Source organism: Tinamus guttatus, unplaced genomic scaffold, assembly GCF_059628265.1.
Source record: "Tinamus guttatus ecotype Peru unplaced genomic scaffold, ASM5962826v1 Tinamus_guttatus_pri_ptg000004l, whole genome shotgun sequence".
NCBI lineage: Eukaryota > Metazoa > Chordata > Aves > Tinamiformes > Tinamidae > Tinamus > Tinamus guttatus.
In genome coordinates this window covers 14,650,596-14,670,705 of record NW_028288538.1, presented here as the reverse complement: position 1 = coordinate 14,670,705, position 20,110 = coordinate 14,650,596, and the positions used below count along the sequence as shown (strand labels likewise).

The 20,110-nt window shown below is 37.5% G+C and overlaps 1 protein-coding gene across 9 annotated transcripts in view; it reads right to left on the bottom strand.

Moving 5' to 3' along the window:
- Positions 1-2,526: 2,526 nt before the first annotated feature.
- TJP1 (tight junction protein 1) overlaps positions 2,527-20,110 on the bottom strand; it is a 183,871-nt gene continuing 166,287 nt past the window's right edge. For 4 of the 9 annotated variants that reach the window (XM_088519926.1, XM_088519887.1, XM_088519897.1 and 1 more), the window contains 10 exons: positions 19,239-19,592; positions 18,576-18,824; positions 16,931-17,827; positions 16,491-16,585; positions 15,682-15,906; positions 10,460-10,635; positions 9,212-9,653; positions 7,932-8,149; positions 7,316-7,459; positions 2,527-4,077 (listed from right to left, as the gene is read on the bottom strand). In XM_088519926.1, the coding sequence (XP_088376052.1) occupies positions 3,983-4,077; positions 7,316-7,459; positions 7,932-8,149; positions 9,212-9,653; positions 10,460-10,635; positions 15,682-15,906; positions 16,491-16,585; positions 16,931-17,827; positions 18,576-18,824; positions 19,239-19,592 (2,895 nt within the window). In that variant the 3' untranslated portion in view covers positions 2,527-3,982. The remainder of the gene's footprint in view (positions 4,078-7,315; positions 7,460-7,931; positions 8,150-9,211; positions 9,654-10,459; positions 10,636-15,681; positions 15,907-16,490; positions 16,586-16,930; positions 17,828-18,575; positions 18,825-19,238; positions 19,593-20,110) is intronic. The other 5 variants (XM_088519901.1, XM_088519938.1, XM_088519908.1 and 2 more) reach the window with 3 other exon arrangements.

Below are 20,110 nucleotides of genomic sequence, written 5' to 3'. Positions count from 1 at the left end.
TCTTTTGTTTAAGATCTGTTCTCTGCATCTTATCCTACCATTAAGCCTGTTATTATTTAAGCCACTGATGGATAGGTGCACATACTAAAACCCTACCTCACAGCAATCTGAAATAATCAGCCAGTCTTTCAAGCTTAATTAAGGTAGATAACTGCTTCCAACTAACCAAACCAAAGCATCCTTTGTCAAATCTGAGATCTAAATCAAAACAAAAACAAGCAACAGCTTAATTAAACCCTGAAACAACCACTCTTTGGAATAGACCTGAATGTAGCTGCCACTGTATTCAAACTAACAGAAAAATTTAAGAAAATTAAGTCTACATATGTGCGTGCACGCACGTGCAAGAGCATGCATAACAGCCAGCTTCACACAATTTCACTAACATAAAGCATATTTCTTCTCAGATGCTTGCTCACAGCATCATAATGCACAAGTCATTTGATTTTGCAAGTATAAGGAAGTAACACGTTACACCATAGATGTTTCCTATGGCTGGAGCTGGATACCAGAGGACCCCTAACAAAAGGGCACTAGCACTTACTGGGGTTTCTGAGGATGCTGTGCTTGGGAGCAATGTGGATGCTAGGAACACATTTGACAGAAATGCTTATTAATACCTTTGTTTTCCACCTGCCTGGTTTCTGCCATCTCTTCCAGCCTAGGTTACAAGTGAGGATCTTGATCCTGACCCTAAACCTTGCTGCTTTGTTTCACCTAGCCCAGGCTTGGGACATTTGAACGTACATTTACATCTCTCCTTGTTTGTGTGGTTAAATAGTCATTAGCACTTATCTCCTTAGGAATGAAGATTCTAAGCCAGATAGGTGAACAGTAATTTTGCATCCAAAAGAACCCCTGTGTTTTGACCACTGACCAAATAAACAGAACCTACAACCACACATTTGCTTAGCAATAAGCACACGACAGTATTAAAATTTCCCCTGTACAGTTTGCAGGGATGAAGCTATTTAGTCTGTAGGTGAGACAGATAGAAGGAGATGCAGTTTCTAAAATTTAGGTTAGGGTGAAGACCATAATAAAATGAAAATATATTGCATGTAAACTTACCTCCTGCAGACTCTACCTATATAAAGGTATGTAGAGATCATCTCTTATGAGGACAGATTTAAAGAACCCTGTTATTCTAAAATAATGAAATTAGTAATTTTAAGTAAAAAGATTGACAATGGCCGTATGTTAACATTAATGTAGTTGGTTTTAAAAAGAAGGATAGGGCAGATGTGGTTTAAATTAGCCACTTGGGATAAACGCTCCTACTCATTTACCGATAAGTAGACAAAGAGAATTGTATTCAAAACTGCTTAGCAGTAAGAAGCAGCATCCCTGAAGTCTTTAGAAGAACAGAGACTGCCTGGTTTACTAGAAGTTATACCTTAGAGTATGTCACACACTGGATGCTGCAGTCACAGATGTCACTGTTGCAGATAATCCACAGAGCTTCATACCAGCATTCCTCTGCCTGATCCCTTTTGTAGGGTTTCACATACTCCTTACTAAGCTCTGAACTAGAGAGAACATTCACAAGTTTCTGCATTAGAATTCTGTACAAGATGGTTTGTGTGCCATTTTGAAGTTATCTTTGCTATATATTCAAATATATAACTGAAACCAATACAAAAAGTTACACTGAGATGAACAGGTTATTTTCTTTCAAGTTCTCTGCCTACTCCTGGAGCTCAAATAAACCATCAGAAGTAGAGGTAGTAATACTACTGAATGCATCTTCCAGGATAAGCCATGCCTAAAAGGCAAAACTCTCATGAGCTCATCACTAAAAGTGCAAAAAGGAAACACCAGGGTTGTGCATTGCTTTTCAGCAATATTTAAGCACTCCTTTCTATAATGTATTAAATATTATATTACAAAATCAAATTAGCTTACTAGCTAGTCACTAAGTATGCCAAACAGCCCTGATAATGTGATCTAATATAACTCTAAAATTTTACAGCTAGACTATATGTATATGGACATACTAGAATACTACCGAAGTATCTGTCAGAGTAGGAATAAAATGGCATCTAGCATCACATAGTGCTTCAAGGGACAAGATTCCTACTTACACTGAGTATTTCCAACAGATCCACTGCACACTTACACTCTTCATTGGTTTCCAAGAAGACACAAAAAATTATACAATTACAGGTTAATAAAAGAAAGTTTTGAATGCTGCTTTACGCCTCAGAACTGTTTTAAAGCCCTGCATCTTCTCCATGAGATACAGGGATAATGGTAAATTGCACGTGTCGCTTTGCAGGAAGACGGAGGCCATCACAGGTCTGGGATCACAGCACATTCCTGGAAGACAGACACTGTCTAGATCCAAACTGGAGTTCATTTCAGGAACCCTGATAGGGACTGTTCTGTTCCGCTCCACAGAGCGCTCTGTAAGAACACATGGCAGAACCCAGCTAAGCCACTACCTACGCACACAGGAAATCAAAATTGGTTTTGGCATGTCATCACATAAAGGCATTTCAGAAACAATAAGGTACTGGAATCTCCTTTATTATTTTAAAAACAGTTTTATTCTGTATATTTAGAAATGTGTAATTTTAATAACTGCAAAGAAAAAAAAATCAGCCACACCTGAATAGCTAAATTCATTAACAGAATGCAGTGATGTATTATCTAAACAGTAGTAGTGCCGATGTGCCATAATAAATTGTCTATTAGTAAAAAAATACATTTCAGGGCACATATTACAGCATCCTTATCACAAATTACAGTAGGGATACTTTTCAAGAATTTAATCAAAGTAGAGAATTGCGAGTTATATTCTTTAAATGCAGCACTTAAAAATGTAACAAGTTTGTGCATTTTAAAAAGTGTCCTTGTTCATATAATGTAGAAATGCTGCTTTATTGCTGCAGATGTCAAAGTTCAAGGCTCAAAAGGTATGAGAATACAAAGATATCCTTAAGAAACTTTGTTTGTTTTTATATATATTTATATATATAAAAAGGTAAAGCTTATAAAAGTTAAATTTACAAACCAAGAACAAAAGTGGTATGCACGCATTATATACAAGCAGTCTAACATCTATAAATTTTCAAATGCATAGCAGAAAACATACCATCATTTTCTTCTGTTTCTCTTCTGGTTGATCAACACAAAAGTACTTGTTCTCAAAACCAAATTCACAATTTTTTTCCCCCTCCCCTTTCCCCAATCTCTCATGATATATTATCTAGGTAAGCACAAAAGCCATACAAACTTAATACAGAGATCTATGAGAGCTAAGACTATTAAAAACATGAGGGTAAGGCATCCCTGCTGGTTAATAGGTCTGTAATAGTGTGGTTAATTTACAAATCCACAGAGGCAACTGAACCATAGTCATCTCACATGCTTTTCCCCACCCAACCTCATTCATGACAATGTTTCCATACACAAGTAGATGTGTTTGCATTAGCCTCTCAGCAGAGGAAAACACCTAAACTGTGCTAGCCGGAGTTGATTGCCATTTCATTGAACATGTACACCAAAAGTCACTTAAAAACTAGAGACCAAAATGCAGTCTTGTGCATTACAAAACACAGTAGTAAAAAGGCAGGCCAAATTCTGTGTTTTCACCAGTGGAGTATGAACTAATTCAATTCCTCTGTATATCATCCCATTGGTACTTGCAATCTTTTTTAACAATGAAATACTAGCAGTGTGCTTAAGAAAAAAAAAAAAAAAAAAGGAAAAAAAAAAAAAAAAACAGAAAGCAACCAACAAACCAAAGCACACAGAACCTGCAAGAACCCTACCTTGTTCCCACTGTACACTCCCTGTTTGTGGCATGTATTGTGACCATGGTTCAAAGAGTGTACTTTAACTGTTAGTTAAAGCAAGATGCTTAAACACTAAGATCCATTATCACTTATAGAACAGTTAATACTTGATAGAGTGGTTCAGTTTATATGTAAGGTCCATCTCAGTTTCACATTATTTACTCAGTCAGCTAGCTTAATATTTAGAAGTGGTCAATTAGGACTGAGACACAGTTTGCTCCAACAAGATAGTTTGGATCCCCGGGAAGAGACTTGTTCTGCCAGGTTTTGGGGTCACCTGTGGGAGGAAAACACAATGCTGGTGTTTAGTATCCGCTGTCAAACAGAGTACATCCTGAAACAACCAAGTTTTTGGATAGGACCTCTTAAATTCTAAATCACCTTTTTTTAAAAAAAAAACAAAAAAACCAAAAAACATAATTTTCATATAATATAGAACACATTTGTTTAAAAAAAGCTGTTGCAGAATTGGCAAGTATAAATTGTTTTACTCTGCAGCACCAACAGAGTGCTTTCCATAAAAAAATATTAACAGTAGATCAAGCACTTGCCAGCTCTTCAAAAGAGGGACAAACCATTAAGACATTTTAAAAGCTACTCTGGGTAAGATGCTTTTCAAGTTTTTAAATGATTTTGAAGACAGATGAGTCGATCTGAAGTTATGTTGTAAAAAGGCACTATGACATACAGGGAAGTTCTACTCTGTACTATGAAAGTTAGCATAGAGAGGATTGAAATTGTTATTTTGCATTTATACCCAGGGCACTAGTGCAGGAGCCTGACAATATCATTAGCTTTGGAACAGAGATTCTAATCTGCTGGGCTAGACCGAGCACTTCTATAGCAGATCTCATCCACTCTGGATTAAGGTCCTATCTAACACTCTGTAAGAAGGGGCAAGTAACGAGGTGCCATCTCATCAGACAAGAGTGACATTCCCATCTGCACACTCGACTGTCACCTACGGTTTCATTTGTAGTATTCATTTGCCCATCTTTAAATAAATAATTCATTAAATGCTGCTGCTATAAAAAGAGTATTATCATGCTGTTATGGTATAACAGTGAAAAATGCACTGAAATCCTTTAAAGCCCTCCAGATAAATGGTGTTACAGATCAGCCAAAGCAGATCTGTCTTGACAAACGCGCAACGTGGCAGAGTACCCAGTCCTACAGCCTGCAAACACCCAAGACCTCCGTATTAAATGAGACGGATGTAAACTCCATATAGTTTTCTTGAGCTTATGAAAACAAAATGAAGTACAGAATGCACGGACTGATGGCAACGTCCAATGTAGGAACAAAAAGTAGAAATGGCCTGTGTGTCATTTAGAGAATGCAAGTTTACCGTAGCCAGGTAAACCTAATTTCAGTTAAGAAGCTTAGTAATATTGGAAGATTATCCATTTTTGTAGATACAAGAACCTCAATGAGGAAGAATGCATTAACTGGAGGGTAGAATAAGGGTTTAGGAGAACGAGGCCCTTATTGTGCGTAAGGGACACAATAGGAGGCATTTTCCCAACCTTTCCTCCTAGATAAGGGCACTGAGGATTAGACGGCAGCCAGTGCAACCTCTGACCGTTGAGGACGTTTCTCCCATGATTACACAGAAACGCTTTGAGAAAATGACCACCTAGTATTTGGTTCTAACGTACTGTAATAGGTGTGTCCGTTAAAAACAACTTTTTTCCCCAGTTGATCTTAACACCAGAATCACTGAAGAGTTTGAGGGGGCTTAATAGTATAGTATGTTGATAGCAGGCTTACATGTAGCAGAAGGGGTGTTAGTAAGTGCAAATGAATGTCGTTTTAAGGACAGAACATGAATACGTTTAGGAAAAGATGAGGCAGAGCAGGACAGTAAAGACGGTAAAAAAACAGAATTCTATAGGCTGTTAATATAAAGCCATCTGAAAAATCAGAGTCCCATAAGCAACTAATTTAAAAAGAGAGAAAACAATTATTTATTTAAGACACAGTATGGTCTACTTACATATCATAAGACAGAATTGCCTAATTTTAAAGTTTGTCTCAAAAGAGCAATGTTATGATATACATCCCATTTCAGATTAACAGAATGTGGTGTTATATTTACAATACATAAAGTGTTACTGTTTAAATATACACGCTCTTGCTCTCACCCACTCATGCACTGCACACATACCACTTTGGATAGGGAGAAAAAGGTCTCAGAAACTCCAGGTATTGTTTAGAAGATTAGAATCCTCCCCCTTCACTTCAAGTAAGTTCATGAACAGGTGTTAGAGTTACAAAATAAGTGCTGTCTCATCTTTGTACATAGTTGTAATAGCTTTCAGGACCCTATGGTTTTTGTGTCGGTGTTCTAACACTGTCACGTATATACACATTTGTTAAATAGATGCATGCAACACATGCATATAATAGCTTATAAAAACAACAAAGTTATTGCCATTAATACCTCTAAGTTATTGAATCTCCATCAAGGAGATTGATGCTTTACTCTTTCAAAGCATCAGCGCTTTGGTGTTGACGGTGATAGATACATTAGTGACAGAAGATACGCATACACGGTGGCTTAAATGCTGTATACAGAAGTACATTTTCAGTCATCATTTAGATCATATGTACATGTTAATGGTATAAATTTTTCACCATAAATTTTGAAGGTAGCTGAATAAAACCTTAAGACTTTTTCCCCAAATTTGCAAACATTCCTTCGGATATCTCTGTAACTTCACAGCTATTTCATGAAATTGCTTGAAACTTGCCCAGGATCTCTAACTTAGGCCCATCATTGACAATTTTGGCCAACACATTTTTCCCCTGTTCCCAGAAAGCCACAGTGAGGTAAAAATGGACAGATAAATAAAATTGCAATCTAGTTGCTCTTTTACTATCAACCCAACACTTCTGGGCAAAAGGCGGTAGAGGAAAAAATAGGCAGAAGCAAGCAAGAAAAGTCTTGTGGAAAATCCAGCTACATTAGGATATTTTTTTTGTTGTTAAACTAAACACTATAATTTTCTTAAATGATCCAATTGTTAGCATCAACTTGCACACATGGAAACAGTTAACAAGTGTTAAATCATGATTTATGAGCATGCAAATTGTTAAGACTTGCCAGAGTCCTATATGGTTAATTAAGCAACAGACAAACAACAGTTATGTTACAAAGGCCAATCAGAGGTACATAATCATTTCCTCTCAAGTTTTAGTGCGACTATCATTTCAAGTGTATTCAGCTGTAGCAGTCCTCAAGAAAGGAGAAAATAGAAAAATACGGTAATATTTAATAGACTACTGATAAAGATATTACTCTGTTTTTCTGCTGTCAGTCATGGTTTTAGCTATGAATTTGCACCATGATTAAATGTAAGAAAAGACATTTGTGATGAAAGTGAGATGGGAGAGTTTGACACAAATACAATGATTGAGTTCTTTATATTACACAGCATCACCTTTAGCCAAATGAACTTAAATTATTCGATAGCACCCAAAAGCCCCAAAAGGACAGAGGGAGGACAGCATACCCGACGAGGAGTCGGAGGATTTTAGAGCAAAAGACCAACCATCAGGGGTCATAGACGCACAGTGTGGCAGGCGCAGCTCCACTGGCTTCAGGAATTTTAGTCCATGGGGCCCGCACATTACCAAGGGGCTAAGAAGTGTTTCACCTACAGTTAATGGAAAGAAAAAACACAAGTTACCTATTCTTCCTGAAACAGGTTCAGATTATTACTAACTTACATTCATTACAGAGCTAAAAAAACATTCTGAAGTGTTGAAATAAATTCCAGACTTAATTGGATATTTGATTCAAGTCAAATTAGTTTTTAATGATATTTTACATATATTACATACAAATATTATATATTTATTATTATATTTCTTGTGGTCCTAATGCCCAGAAAGTTATCCCTGAAACTAGTTTCAATGTTTCTTAGAAAAACAAACCACCACCAAATAAACACAACCAAATACACACAACCAAACACCCTTCCATCTTGCTTGCAATTTTCAGTATTGAGCAGAACACCATTTCCTTTCCACTATTCATCGGTGAGATGTGGACAAGACTATGTTTTCCTCTAAACATAAGTGATAGTAATGCTAAATAATATAGTAAGCTACAGCAGCAGCTCTTACCTTTCTCCTTGTCCAAAGGTGGAAGTATACTGTTATCTCTGCAGACTTTGAAATATATTTCTTGCTCTATTCCCTCTGGAATGGCTCCTTGTGGTATAATAATACTAACTCCAGTCTCAATGGAGCTCAATACACCACCATTGCTGTTAAACACACCTCTTGCTGTGGCTACAACAGTGTGTCCATCTTCCTCTTCTTCATCCTCGAGTGCTGAAGGGCTGAACGTAAGACAGAGGTTAAAGCCTAGCAGTCTTACCAATATTTTCTTTGTGAAAGTCAGTGATATACTTTAACATAACTTATTTTACCAGTGCACTGTGTACAGTATGCTAGCACCAATTCAAGGCAATTTTTAATATGAACCACTCAAGTTCTACTTTAAGAAGAGAACATTTTCACTTTTTTTCTTCCAGGATGCTATGATATAGCTACGGAGAAATAAATCAACAAATGGCTAATTTGATTAGATTTCAGATCAGTTTCACAAGTAGACATCATGAAGAAACCAACAATTTAAAGTAATAATTTCTAGTAGCCTGCAACCATACAGGATCAAAACATTCCTCACCTGTTTAGAGCAAATAGGATTCATCCTTGTACTATATTCCTGCATCATGGAAGGAGCAAGCAGGATTCCAAGCCTAGTTTGTGTATTATGACTATTTCAGCATCACAAAGATTACTGAAACACTATTTTGCAAATATTAAGAATCAAAACAAGTCAGTAAAGAGTCTAAAACCCTATTACTATGGGTTATTGTTGAAATATTTTAATTCTGACTGCACAAGAACACTAGGTAAATGCAAGTTACTCTTAAGCAGTTACTGTTTGGTGTCATATTTTTGACATGTCCCCCACACAAATGAACTGAGAATTGTCTCTAAGAACAATTTGTATGATCCAGTGCAACAACTATCATTAGATATTAACTGCATCTTCTAGAGACAAATAAAAAGGACAATGATTTATAACTACCAGAATAAGTATGAAAAATAAGAATCATGCCACTTTTTAAAAGATAAGAAGTCAGATGCAAGGTGGTACAGGGACATATGAGGGTAAAGACTCACACCTTAAATACTTAACCAGCTGCTCTTTCTCAGAATTTTAGAATCACAGCAGAAATCTTTCAAGTATCTTGGCTTACGAGCCTTCATAAACAAAAGTTAGAAGCAGAGGAACGAAGAAACTGGTGGATTCCTAGATGCGGTTTCACTGATGAGCTATTTTAAAGACGTACTAATGGAAACAAAACAATGCCAAGTGCCACGATGCTTACCTTACAGGAATGGCTTTAGGCACAGCATTAACGTTATTTGGTTGATATTTAGGCTTGTCAGCCTGTACAGTGAAGGTGTCCATTCCACTGTCAAACTCGGGAGGCTGCGACGAGCCGTGTGCTTTCAAAATCGGCTGAGGAGAATTTGGAGATTTGGATGGCAGCTCTGGTTTATGTTGAGCTTCATTTGGCAAGAGATTGTGGTTGAATTTAGGACTTTCAAATTTGCGCTCAAACGGCCTGGCAGCGCTCGTGTAAGGTTTGGTTGTAAAGCGGTTGTAAGAAGGAGTGACCGTTTTCTGGATCTGCTCAGTTCCGTTAATGGGGCCTTTGTCAGGGAAGCTTTTCTGAGGGTAAAAAGTCGACTGCACGGTGTCCTCTCGAGAGGATCTGAAAACTGCTGGTTTATTCTGAGGTGGAGGAGGCTCAGACACAGAGTTAACTGCAAATAAAAATAATCAACAACTGTCAACAGCCATCAGAATTTTCCAGTCCTGTACAAGGTACAAGAACACATTTTGTCCAGTTTTTTATCTACTGGATACTTATATATCATCCATCTTCCAATTACATTTCATCCATTCTGGCAAATTATCTATGTTTTGTTACATTTATGTTAGATACAATAGTACAACCTTTTAATTATGTAGTTAATTTGTACCATGGCAAAAAACAGAATACCGACACTAGCATGTACTTATATATACACACCTGTAAAATTCTGTTGAACAAGACATCCCTTCTAAGGGGATCATTATGATCAGAGCTATTTTTCTTCTATTTTTAGAAGCCTATGGGCTATTACCTATACCTAGTGAAGTTTGGTCCAATGCGATACAGAGATTCATCTTTAAATACTGGAAATTTTATCATTGCTGACACCACTAAACATGAAACAGACAGTTATGATGACTGTTAACACCCGGAAGTCACAGGTGCAGACAGGATCACCAAATCAGTTCACAAGAGTCAACCTGAATATAGCAGAAAGTACTTAGATTATACTTTAATTGTAGTGAAATATGCAGTTATATCAAGAGCTCATGAGTAAGTGTATATATTCAAAAGACTTATCAGAAAACTATTCTGCTGTGACCCCTAGGCTCTACATTCTTCCATTTCCTTTAACATAGGTAGAAATTCTGCAGTGATTCAAGGCATCTGTGCCACTTCCAAACAGTCCTGTTAACTGCATAAACACAAATTCAATCACAACACGTGAGAGAGGTCAACTTTCAGGCTGCTCACCCTCAGAAAGCGCCGGCTTGTGATGTGCTGGGAGAGACAGGACAGGACTGTTAATTGACTGAGGTTGTGTATACTGCACTGAAGAAGCAGGAGGAGGAGTTGTAACCTGGGGGACTGAGTCGTAACGCTTTTCACCAACAGGCCTATCCATTGAGTCAACATCACTTGTCTTCCCCCTGGTGAAATAAATAAATAAATAAAGACCAGTTTTCTCAGGGTTTTGAGTTCCTGCCTCCACCGTATTTTTTTCTTCTACAATCATTTGTTTTCCATCTTTTCCTATAAACATCAAAACATGTTTTCTTTAATAACCTGTTCTAAATGATAAGCACAATAGATTTCAAGACAACATTGAATCTTGAAAAAGATTAGTAACACAAACCAAAGATGGCAAACAAAAGGCAGATGACATTTCAGGTGTATTTTTGTAGTTACCTAGAAGATCTTAATTTTTCAATTTTGCTTAGGGTATTTTTGGTAAAAACCTTTCTCTAATTTAGCAGATCCAAAATTAAAATTTAGATTGAGGGTTTGAGGACTGGGTGTGGGGGAAGCAAGGTGTTTAATAGCCTAACTGGCTGAGAACAAGGAAAACGAGCTCTACTAGCACAGCTTTTCTAAATACACCCAGTATGTGAGCAATGCCATCTTAATTAGAAATGCAATCAGCTTAAGCTTCACTAGCTTTATGTGCATAACGTAGACAATTTTCAAAACTTGTTTTCAAAATATTTCTTGCTGTTATTGGAGATATCTCTCCAAAACAGTTTCTTTTGAAAAACGATTGATTTTGCAAGTTATCTGTCATTTTGGAATGCAGTATATTGCGCTTATTTTCAGAATTCATGAATTTAAAGTTTTAGGTGCACATAATGCCTGTGATGAAATATAACAGTTAGAGTACACCTTAAAACATCCTCACATCAACAGCAGTCTTACCACTTGATGTTCCTTTTCAAGTAGTCATAGCTAGTGTAAGAGCCAAGTAATCTAGGTGATGGCAAAGCAAACAGCAATAGAAGAATGAAAGAAAAATAGTCATTCTATCTTGAGCACGTTACTTCTTCACACTTATGTTAGTCCTAGCACTTCTCATATGACAAGACTAACAAAAAGACATTAGTTTGAACAGTGATATGTCTGAGGAAGCCTTTTCTGTACAATGATCGCTCGTTACATTTAACATAAGGGTGTCAGTGAATCAGGTGGTGGTCAGTATGTCAAACTGACAGTCATATAAAGCAAGAAAAAGATAGCACAATCTTTAAATCTTTTTTTTAGAATTTGTTAAAAAAATGGCTATGTGATATATTAAAAAGAAAGCAATTTAAGAAATCCCAAAAAGCAAACTAAGAAATGCCGAATTCCGACATGCTAGGATGATGCAGGTTCGCACTGCAGATCACATACTGAAGGTGTAACTGTAATAAATATTTCTGTAACACTACTCATCATCATTTCTATAACACTAACTCATCCAAAAACAGGTACAATTTTCTATATTGAGCATAATATTGTTTCTTTTGTACTACTAATTTGCAAGATGAAAACGTTCTTTTCTAAACATACATTTAGATTCTTCCTGATCATGTTTAACAATTCCTAAAAGGCTGTCTTCAAGGGTGACTTTCCCTTAGTTTGAACACCACCACCTTGCCTGGCCCTGCAAGCAAATGCATTTTACATTAGGACACCTGTCCACCATCCTTTCACTTTCTCTATTCTGTACCAACAAAAATATGAGAACCATGAATGCAGTAACACACTGTCTTCAGTAAGCAAAATATTACAGGTATTTCTATATCTATAGTCCAGTGTTTCACTGTGAAGACATTTTGCTACTCATTCTGTTTTTTTTCCCCCCCTCCCTCCAGAGGTCAAGAGGGAAAAAAAAAAAAAAAGGGGGGGGGGGCGAAAAATCCCACCCTAAAGGCATTTTTAGAATGAGCAATTCTGTATATGACGGAAGCCATGAGTCCTATTCCCTTTTGAAACACACCACGCAAGCAAGCTGTATGCTGCATGTAAGCTAAATTACAGCATTAATAGTGAGATCTCACCAGAAGATGCACGTCAACATCTAACTTTAGATTATCAAAAACCACTAACAAGTATTAGTGCTCTCTTCAAGAAAATAGATATTACAGCCTTTCAAACGGTAAGGTAGAGGCTTTAAAACATAATCAAATGTCTCAATTCATCTCCAAAGCGGTACACAATGAGCAAGTTTACAACGGCTTCCAAAGCAGAAGCTCTGCTTCCTATTTCCTCTGCAAAAAACTGTGACAGAAACTACTAGCTGACATGACATCTCCACCAAAATGCCAATCTGAATTCAAAGACATTTTGATGTTTTAAATACATTTTAGGTGTTATGCACCTAAACATGCAGGTTGTTAAAGGTTTTAAGTTTACATGCATTCAGAATTGAAGCAGTCAGAAGCACATGAATATCAGAGGAAAAAAACTGCATATATTCTGAGCTCAAGCATGGTCAAGTTAGTGATCTAGTTAATTCTGGCTTCTTATTCTCCCACTAATATGTAGCACACACCTTTCAGTCCCGATTAAAAAATCTTCAAGCTATCCAAACTACCATGGTGAGACTCTAACAGAAGACCACTGAAGCAGATACTAAAGTACCTTTACAGATAGTGATTTGTGGTGCTCATAATCAGTCATACAAAAGATAAAGCTATTAAATCTATTTCTGCAGTGCACTTGGATTGTAAATTTCATTTGCAATCCCCAATCAATCAAACAGCCAAATCCTCAATTTGACTATCCTCAAAATTCAGTGATATACTACAAATTTCATTAATTAGTGCATAATCCATTCCAGACATAATTTGCTCAACAGCAAAGACAATTTTACATAATTTAAAAATCAGCATTGAAGAGGTTAATATATAAAACTAGAAAAGAGGTAGCTACTGTTAATGAATAAATAAAATCTGTCCCCTGGACTCAAAATACAGTGTACAGATTATGCAGGAAGATGTTGCATAATTCACAGTTCCTACACCATTACCTCAACTTAGCTCTGCATTTATTTTTAGAGGAGATGATTAACAGAACAGCTATTACCACACAAATACACGGGAAAAGATAAATAATAAGCAAGTGCCAGTACGAACAGGAAGCTGGCCACAAGGACAAGGACTGTGCGTTCTCCGGTTGCTCCTGTGCTGTGTTTCAGGGGAAGTCCACTGCAGCAGGCTTCTCCAGTGAGCAGTGTCCGGCCGAGTAGCTTTGTAATTTATTTACATTTCCACCATTAACCTGTCAGTCTTTATTCCTTTCCAGTTGACTACCGTTGAATTGGTCATCTTTCCCATATCTGTCCTTTTCTCATATAGGTTGCATTCCTTCAACAAGGAGAAGGAGCCCAAATATTTTGACCTCTGATCTATGAAATTGTGTTACCCTCAAACACAATAGTATTTTATTTCTTTGTGGCAGTTTTGAGTGACCTTCCTGTATATAATAAACCTTGAAGCCATTCTCAAATTCACAACAAACAAAATGAGAACAGAGAAGCCAAAGAAAGTGTTACAGCCAACAGGAGCAGTAGGTGGAAGCAGAGAAGAATCATTCTCAAACAGGTTTTATCCTGTGGCAAACATCTCAGTATTTGCCTTTAATGTTCATGTTTTTCAGTGTTCTTGGCAGCATCGTAGAAGATAAGTGTAAAATGAAATCTTACAATAGTCTCTATTTGAGAAGCTTAAGAATCTGAAAACTGAAAGTTTGCAAATTCCACTTACAGTTTTATTTATATTTACCATAGCAACTCAGGTGTCTAAGACTTAAAATAGTCTATCTACTGGGAATATTGTATTGATAAGTAGAAAAACAAGTCCAAAAACTACTGCAATGCACTATAATTCCTGCCAAGACATTGTTTTTGGTCTTTAAATGGCCCTTGCTAGGGTATCCAGAGAGCAAGATAGACTGTAATCCTTCTGTCAAGATACAGGGCCAATTCGAAAGAAGGATAAATATCACTGATGGAAGATCAGAACTGGTCACAGATTGCTAAACACATTTAACTCCTTCCCTAACATATAAATGATAACAACTAAAATTGGAAATAGTAACCAAACGTAGAACTTAAAACCTTGCTAACCCACTCAGCACAGTGCTTTTCAGCAGATTCCAGGATTCTCAAGGCATAGAGGAAGGTATTAGAAATGATAGACAACATATATTAAAGCAACAGGAACAGAATTCCTGAGCCTTAGCTCAGATCCTTTAAGATAAGCACTGGAATACAGTGCAGTAGGGGCATGGAAGACAGATTGAAAATACATTCCAAAAACTAAAAGAGACTTCAATAAATCACCTGACTATTTCACTGCAAAGACCTCAGCTCCATTTAGCTTGCCAGTTATTCAACTGCATTAGAACAGTTCAGACTTCACTCTTCAAGAGACCTGATTTCTGGACTGCTTGCAGCAACACGAAATAGTTTTCCACAGAAACAGCTAAACCACTGCTGTGATCCGAATGCAGAACATCTGCAAATTATTTACACAGCTGTGGAGAGTATTGGCACAAAACCTCAGAGACAGCCAATTCTTTACCTACATTAGTGTTTAAGCTTTCACACAATTTCTGTATCAGTGCTCCAAACCTAGGAAGTAAAACAACAAAGGGAGCAGGTGTTTCTATCACCAGGTAACCTCCAGCTTCAATGACATCCCCCAAAAGCTCTGTTTTCTAGTTGCAAACAGAGCTAGTTTGGAGAAGTCTCTCCGCAGAATAAATGAATGCAGAATTTAAATGAACAGAAACCTCTGCTTTGAAAGATGATTTAACCACTCACTATGAGTTATATTAAGAAAATACCTTCTGTTATATACTGTAAAAATGAAGCAGTAAGTAGTAATATGTGCAAGTTCTTGAAACCTGCAAAAGTTATTCTTGGCTTCATTTACCAAAATGCGAGTTGCACGTGTATTTTCCAGCCACAGCCATTTCTAAACAGCAAAACTGACTTAGAGTCAGCAAACACGTAATACTTACGTTTTTAAATTAGATACTATGATACTATTAGATACTAGATACTATTTAATTAGATACTATGACCATATGGAATCCCACCAATAGTATAATATCAAAGTTTTCACCTACAAGGCTCTATTTCTGTGTTTTAATATCAATTAGAAAAAATAACTAAATAAAAATTAATGAACAAAAAGACCCCCGATGAAACTTACTTAGAGTAACTAGCAAAATTCAGCTGATTCTGAGAATGTATCGGTTTAGTGGGCTCAGAATGGTGGCTGGCAGGAACCTGTGCAGATGGCTTATTCTCAAAACTTCTGCGATCGAAGTACGAGAGCTGCTTTCGATAATACTCTTCATCTTCCTCGGGATCGTAGTGATTTGAACGTACAATGTCTTCTGGGGGCTTTGCTTGAGGTCTTTGTGGTTCTGGGGCCCTAACCCAGGAGAAAAAACATGTCATTATCTTGTACAATTTTAAAACCTTAAATTGTAGAAATAAAGCTGTTCTATAACCTAACTAATAACAAAGTGACTGAAATAAGAATTGTATCATTCTACACACATGCATTACCGCTGCCTCTAAAACGTGACGTTCTAACATTCACTGACACAAAACACTGAACTGTAGGAAATGGAATGTAATGTGTGAAAAATTGCACGCACTATCCTTTTAACTCTTCAAATGAATTAACTATGATGTGATAACATAAAGGGAAAAAATCCTTATTTCACTTTTACTACACCTACTTTCAAATTATGCAAATTAGACATTATTTCTCTCACACTTCTTCTGCCTTTTCTAAATTAATCATTTTCTTAGAAAGGTTGAGAACATAGGATGCCACCCAGGAGAATCATCACGTCCTTGTCAATCACCTTTGCAACCTTATTGCTGACACATAAATTGTACTGATACACTCTACAGTCTGCAGCTTCCAGCTGGAACTAGTAAAATGCCTTATCTCTACAATCTAATCCCATATTAGAAGCTAAAGCTAATTATCAGCTGTGTGTCTACCTGTAAGTTGCTTTGTCATGTTCATACTGGCTTTGAGAAGTTGGTTTTGGAGCACTCACAGCTGTGAGCGTAGGTTTAGGTGCTAGTTCTGGAGGCTGTAAAGAGAAGCACAGCATATTTTTTAAGGTTCTAATATTTAGAAAAATACAGAAGCATTTCTTTAAAGTGAGAAATAAAGGCTCTGCAGAAAAAGACTATTTTCTTTTTTTTAAAAAAAAAAAAAAAAAAAAACACCCCACCCCTCTACACCCACAGGGAGGGTGTAGCCCAGCAAAACAACTACAGTGCAAGCTTTCAGTTTCTGCTTTTAAAGCATACCACAATCAGGTTGCTAGGGCAGCATTCCACAGCAGCAGGATTCTCTCCTAGACAACATTTTACTACTAATGTTGTAATAACTTCATTAACAAAAGCAAAAAGTGAAAGCTTAAACGACTTACCTTGACAGCAGATGTATCATTTGGATCCTTCATTTTTTCTAGAGATGGTGATCTCCTTCTTTCAAATATCTTAACTCTACTTCGCACAGACTGTGGTTTCATGGCTGGATCTTCTTCTTCCTCTGGTAGAGATGGTGGTGTAGGCAGTGGCTTACTGTTAGAAGGCAAAACCTCTGGTTTGGTTTGTGATGGTGGTGGAGGAGGAAGAGAAATACCTGAAGTAGCATGAGAGGGCTCAAATTGTCCAGCTTTAGCATTGTAAGCTTGGGGAGGACCTTGTTCATAGCCCCTCAAATGTGGATCAAAGTACTGCTTCGATTCAGGAGATCGAGATATGGCTGAAGGGTATGGCTGAGCTTCTGGCTTGTATCTACCATGCGGATCGTATCCTGCAGTATGTTGATCTTCGTATCGCGCTTGTGGCAAGCTGAAATTCTTAGGCGCATGCTCGTAGCGAGGCCTCCCATCAAAAGTCATCGGAGGTGGGTCCTCAAAACGAGGTTGTGCTGGGTAATAGCTACGCTCTGTGCTCTCTTCTGCATTTTGTCTAGATTCCAGATCCCTAGGAGGTTGGTTGTCATAAGCTGTTCTTGGTTGGTAGGGCTGCTTTTCATCGTAGTATGACCAGTGCTCTTCGTAAGGAGGGACACGGTCATCGTAATGAAGGCGAGGGTCATAACCACGAGAAAACTGATCTACGTAGTTTGTGGAATCATATCTATATGCTGACTGCTCATACTCCCTGCTTGGTTGCTTCTCTGCATACTGAGCCTGAGATTCATAGATCAGATTTGGGTCTCTTTCTTGTCTCTGTACTGGGTGATTAATTGCTGGCTGTTTTAAGATGTAGCTTTGTCTGGATGCTTCTTCACTAACATATGGATCCTTTCGGTATACCTGTTTAAAAAAGCAATATATTTTTCATTTAAAATGAAGAGCAACTGCAGCCATGTTTCATATTTAGTGCAAATTTAAGTTTTAAATATTGGCCTTAATTTTGTTTAGAATCAGGATCATGATGCAGTTGTCTGCAATCACAGGAAGCTGCACTTGATTCAAGAAATTCCTTCAAGTCCTACATTCAAGAGAAAATATAATCGAAAGAGAAAGGCAAAAAATAACATTCACTGATCTTTGCTGTCTTAGGGGTTGATTTGAAGGGAGGAAAGAGGGGGAACAACAATGATCGGTTTACATATTAACATAAATCCAGCACTGCTAGAGAGGCATTTAAGGTCACCCTATATTGGATTTAGCTTCATGATCAACCATTTCTCACATAAATTGAAGTGCATAGGCATATCTAAAAAATAGAGTCATTTTAGGGAAAGAACAGATTTTTATAAAGTCTCATGAATAAACAGCAGAAAGCTAAAAAAGTGACACACAAAGTAAAATCAAAACACAGAATGCAGCCTTTTCATTTTAAATGTTTTTTCTTTAAAAGAATTGAAAAACACAGTTTGAAGCCATGCACACAAAATGTTAGATGATGCTTAGCGATTTAGATGCTTTGTTTGCTGTAAACTGCATGATCTCTTAGGGGAAAAAATAGAAGGATTCTCCAGCCGGGGGCAAACCAAAAAGGATCATGTGGCAGCTGGATGTACAGCAGGGAATGAGCGCAACAGAGCAGCACGGGTACCTTTGCTGGGTCTATGTGCGGCGATAAGGACGATGGCTCTGGATCTCTTAGCACTACATGAGCTCCCTCAGTACTTGATGTTCTTAAGGGGCCCGCTTGTGGCTGGTAAGAGTTGTAAGGAGCAGGGGGAGGCTCCTCCAGTCTGACATTAGTTAGGTTTACAGAATTTACTGTAGAAGTTGATGAGGTTGCAGGGTTTGATTCAGGCGACGGGGAAAGGTAAGGGACTGCAGGTGAGGCTTCTGCTTTCTGTGAAGTGTTTAAAATATTTTAAATATACTGCTACTTAATAACCATATGACTTTGATTTATATCAAAAATACTTTAAATCACATTTTGATCAACTCATTAGCTACATGTAGAATGAGGTGTACTGCAAATACCAGGCACTAACACTTCCAGAAATTCCTTATGGTGAACATTAAAAAAGCAGAATATTTGAACAAACAGCAGAATGGAACTTCAAACCCCTTTCTGTCAAAATACATCACTGACACAGGAGAAGCTGATTCTCCAGTTCATTGCAACGCATTACTGCTGTTGGTAGACTCTTGTACGTACTTACACACCAACAAGTGCCACATAAACACAAGTTACCTCCTCAAAAGAACTGGCAACCTGAAGCAAACGTATGATGGTCAGGGTATAAAATTATTTTCTTACCGCCTGAGAAGCAGCTGTTTTAAATCCTGAAGAATCTATTCTGAGATTTGGCTGTGGCTGAGCTTGAGATGCATAAGGAGGGTACGTCTGAGCTTCATGATGCATTCCAGAGGAATCCTCTCTGACAGGCTCAGAAGAACGGGTAATAGCAGATTCAGGAGGAGTCCCAACCTCATCGTTCAGAGTTTCATCCAGTTCCTGATCAGTATAAGCACCCCCTTCTGTATCTGTGTCTTCATAATCAGATGTATGCCTACTGTCTGTACTGTACATAGAATATTCACTACCAGGAGCTGAGAGGTAAGAAAGGCGGTCGTCATGTAAGTCAAGGTCATCACTTGTAGCACCATCTGCCTGTGTCGAGGAAAATTGAAGCGTAAATGTTTACTGCAATAACATTCAATATTTAAGGAAAATAATTCCTAGTTCTACATTGTATTTTTTTTTGTAGAATGAAACAGTTTCCATTATCCTCTGATTCATGATAGAAAGTCTGGTTTTTAAAAAACAATTATTCAAAGTCTAGTGGTACAATTGAACTAAAAATTCAACAGTTTTCAACACAAAGCATGAAGGAAATAAGGTTGCAGTGTTCAAAAACTTCTGTCCAGAGGCCTCTTCTGCAGCCTAGCTCTTCGAACCAATTTACTAAAGGGGTCAGATGAGTGTCAGTGCAAAGTAGGAGAGAGCTGATAGTTAAAAGTGTCTGGGAAAGTTACCCAAACTGTACCTTTAAAGTACACACTGGAATAACTAATTTGAAGAAAGGCGAAAAACTGAAAGGAGTTCTGTTTGGGTAGAAATAGCCAAGTCCAAATATCCAGAAACATATAGCAATAATGGAATCATCCTTGCAGTTGTGCTTCCTTTTA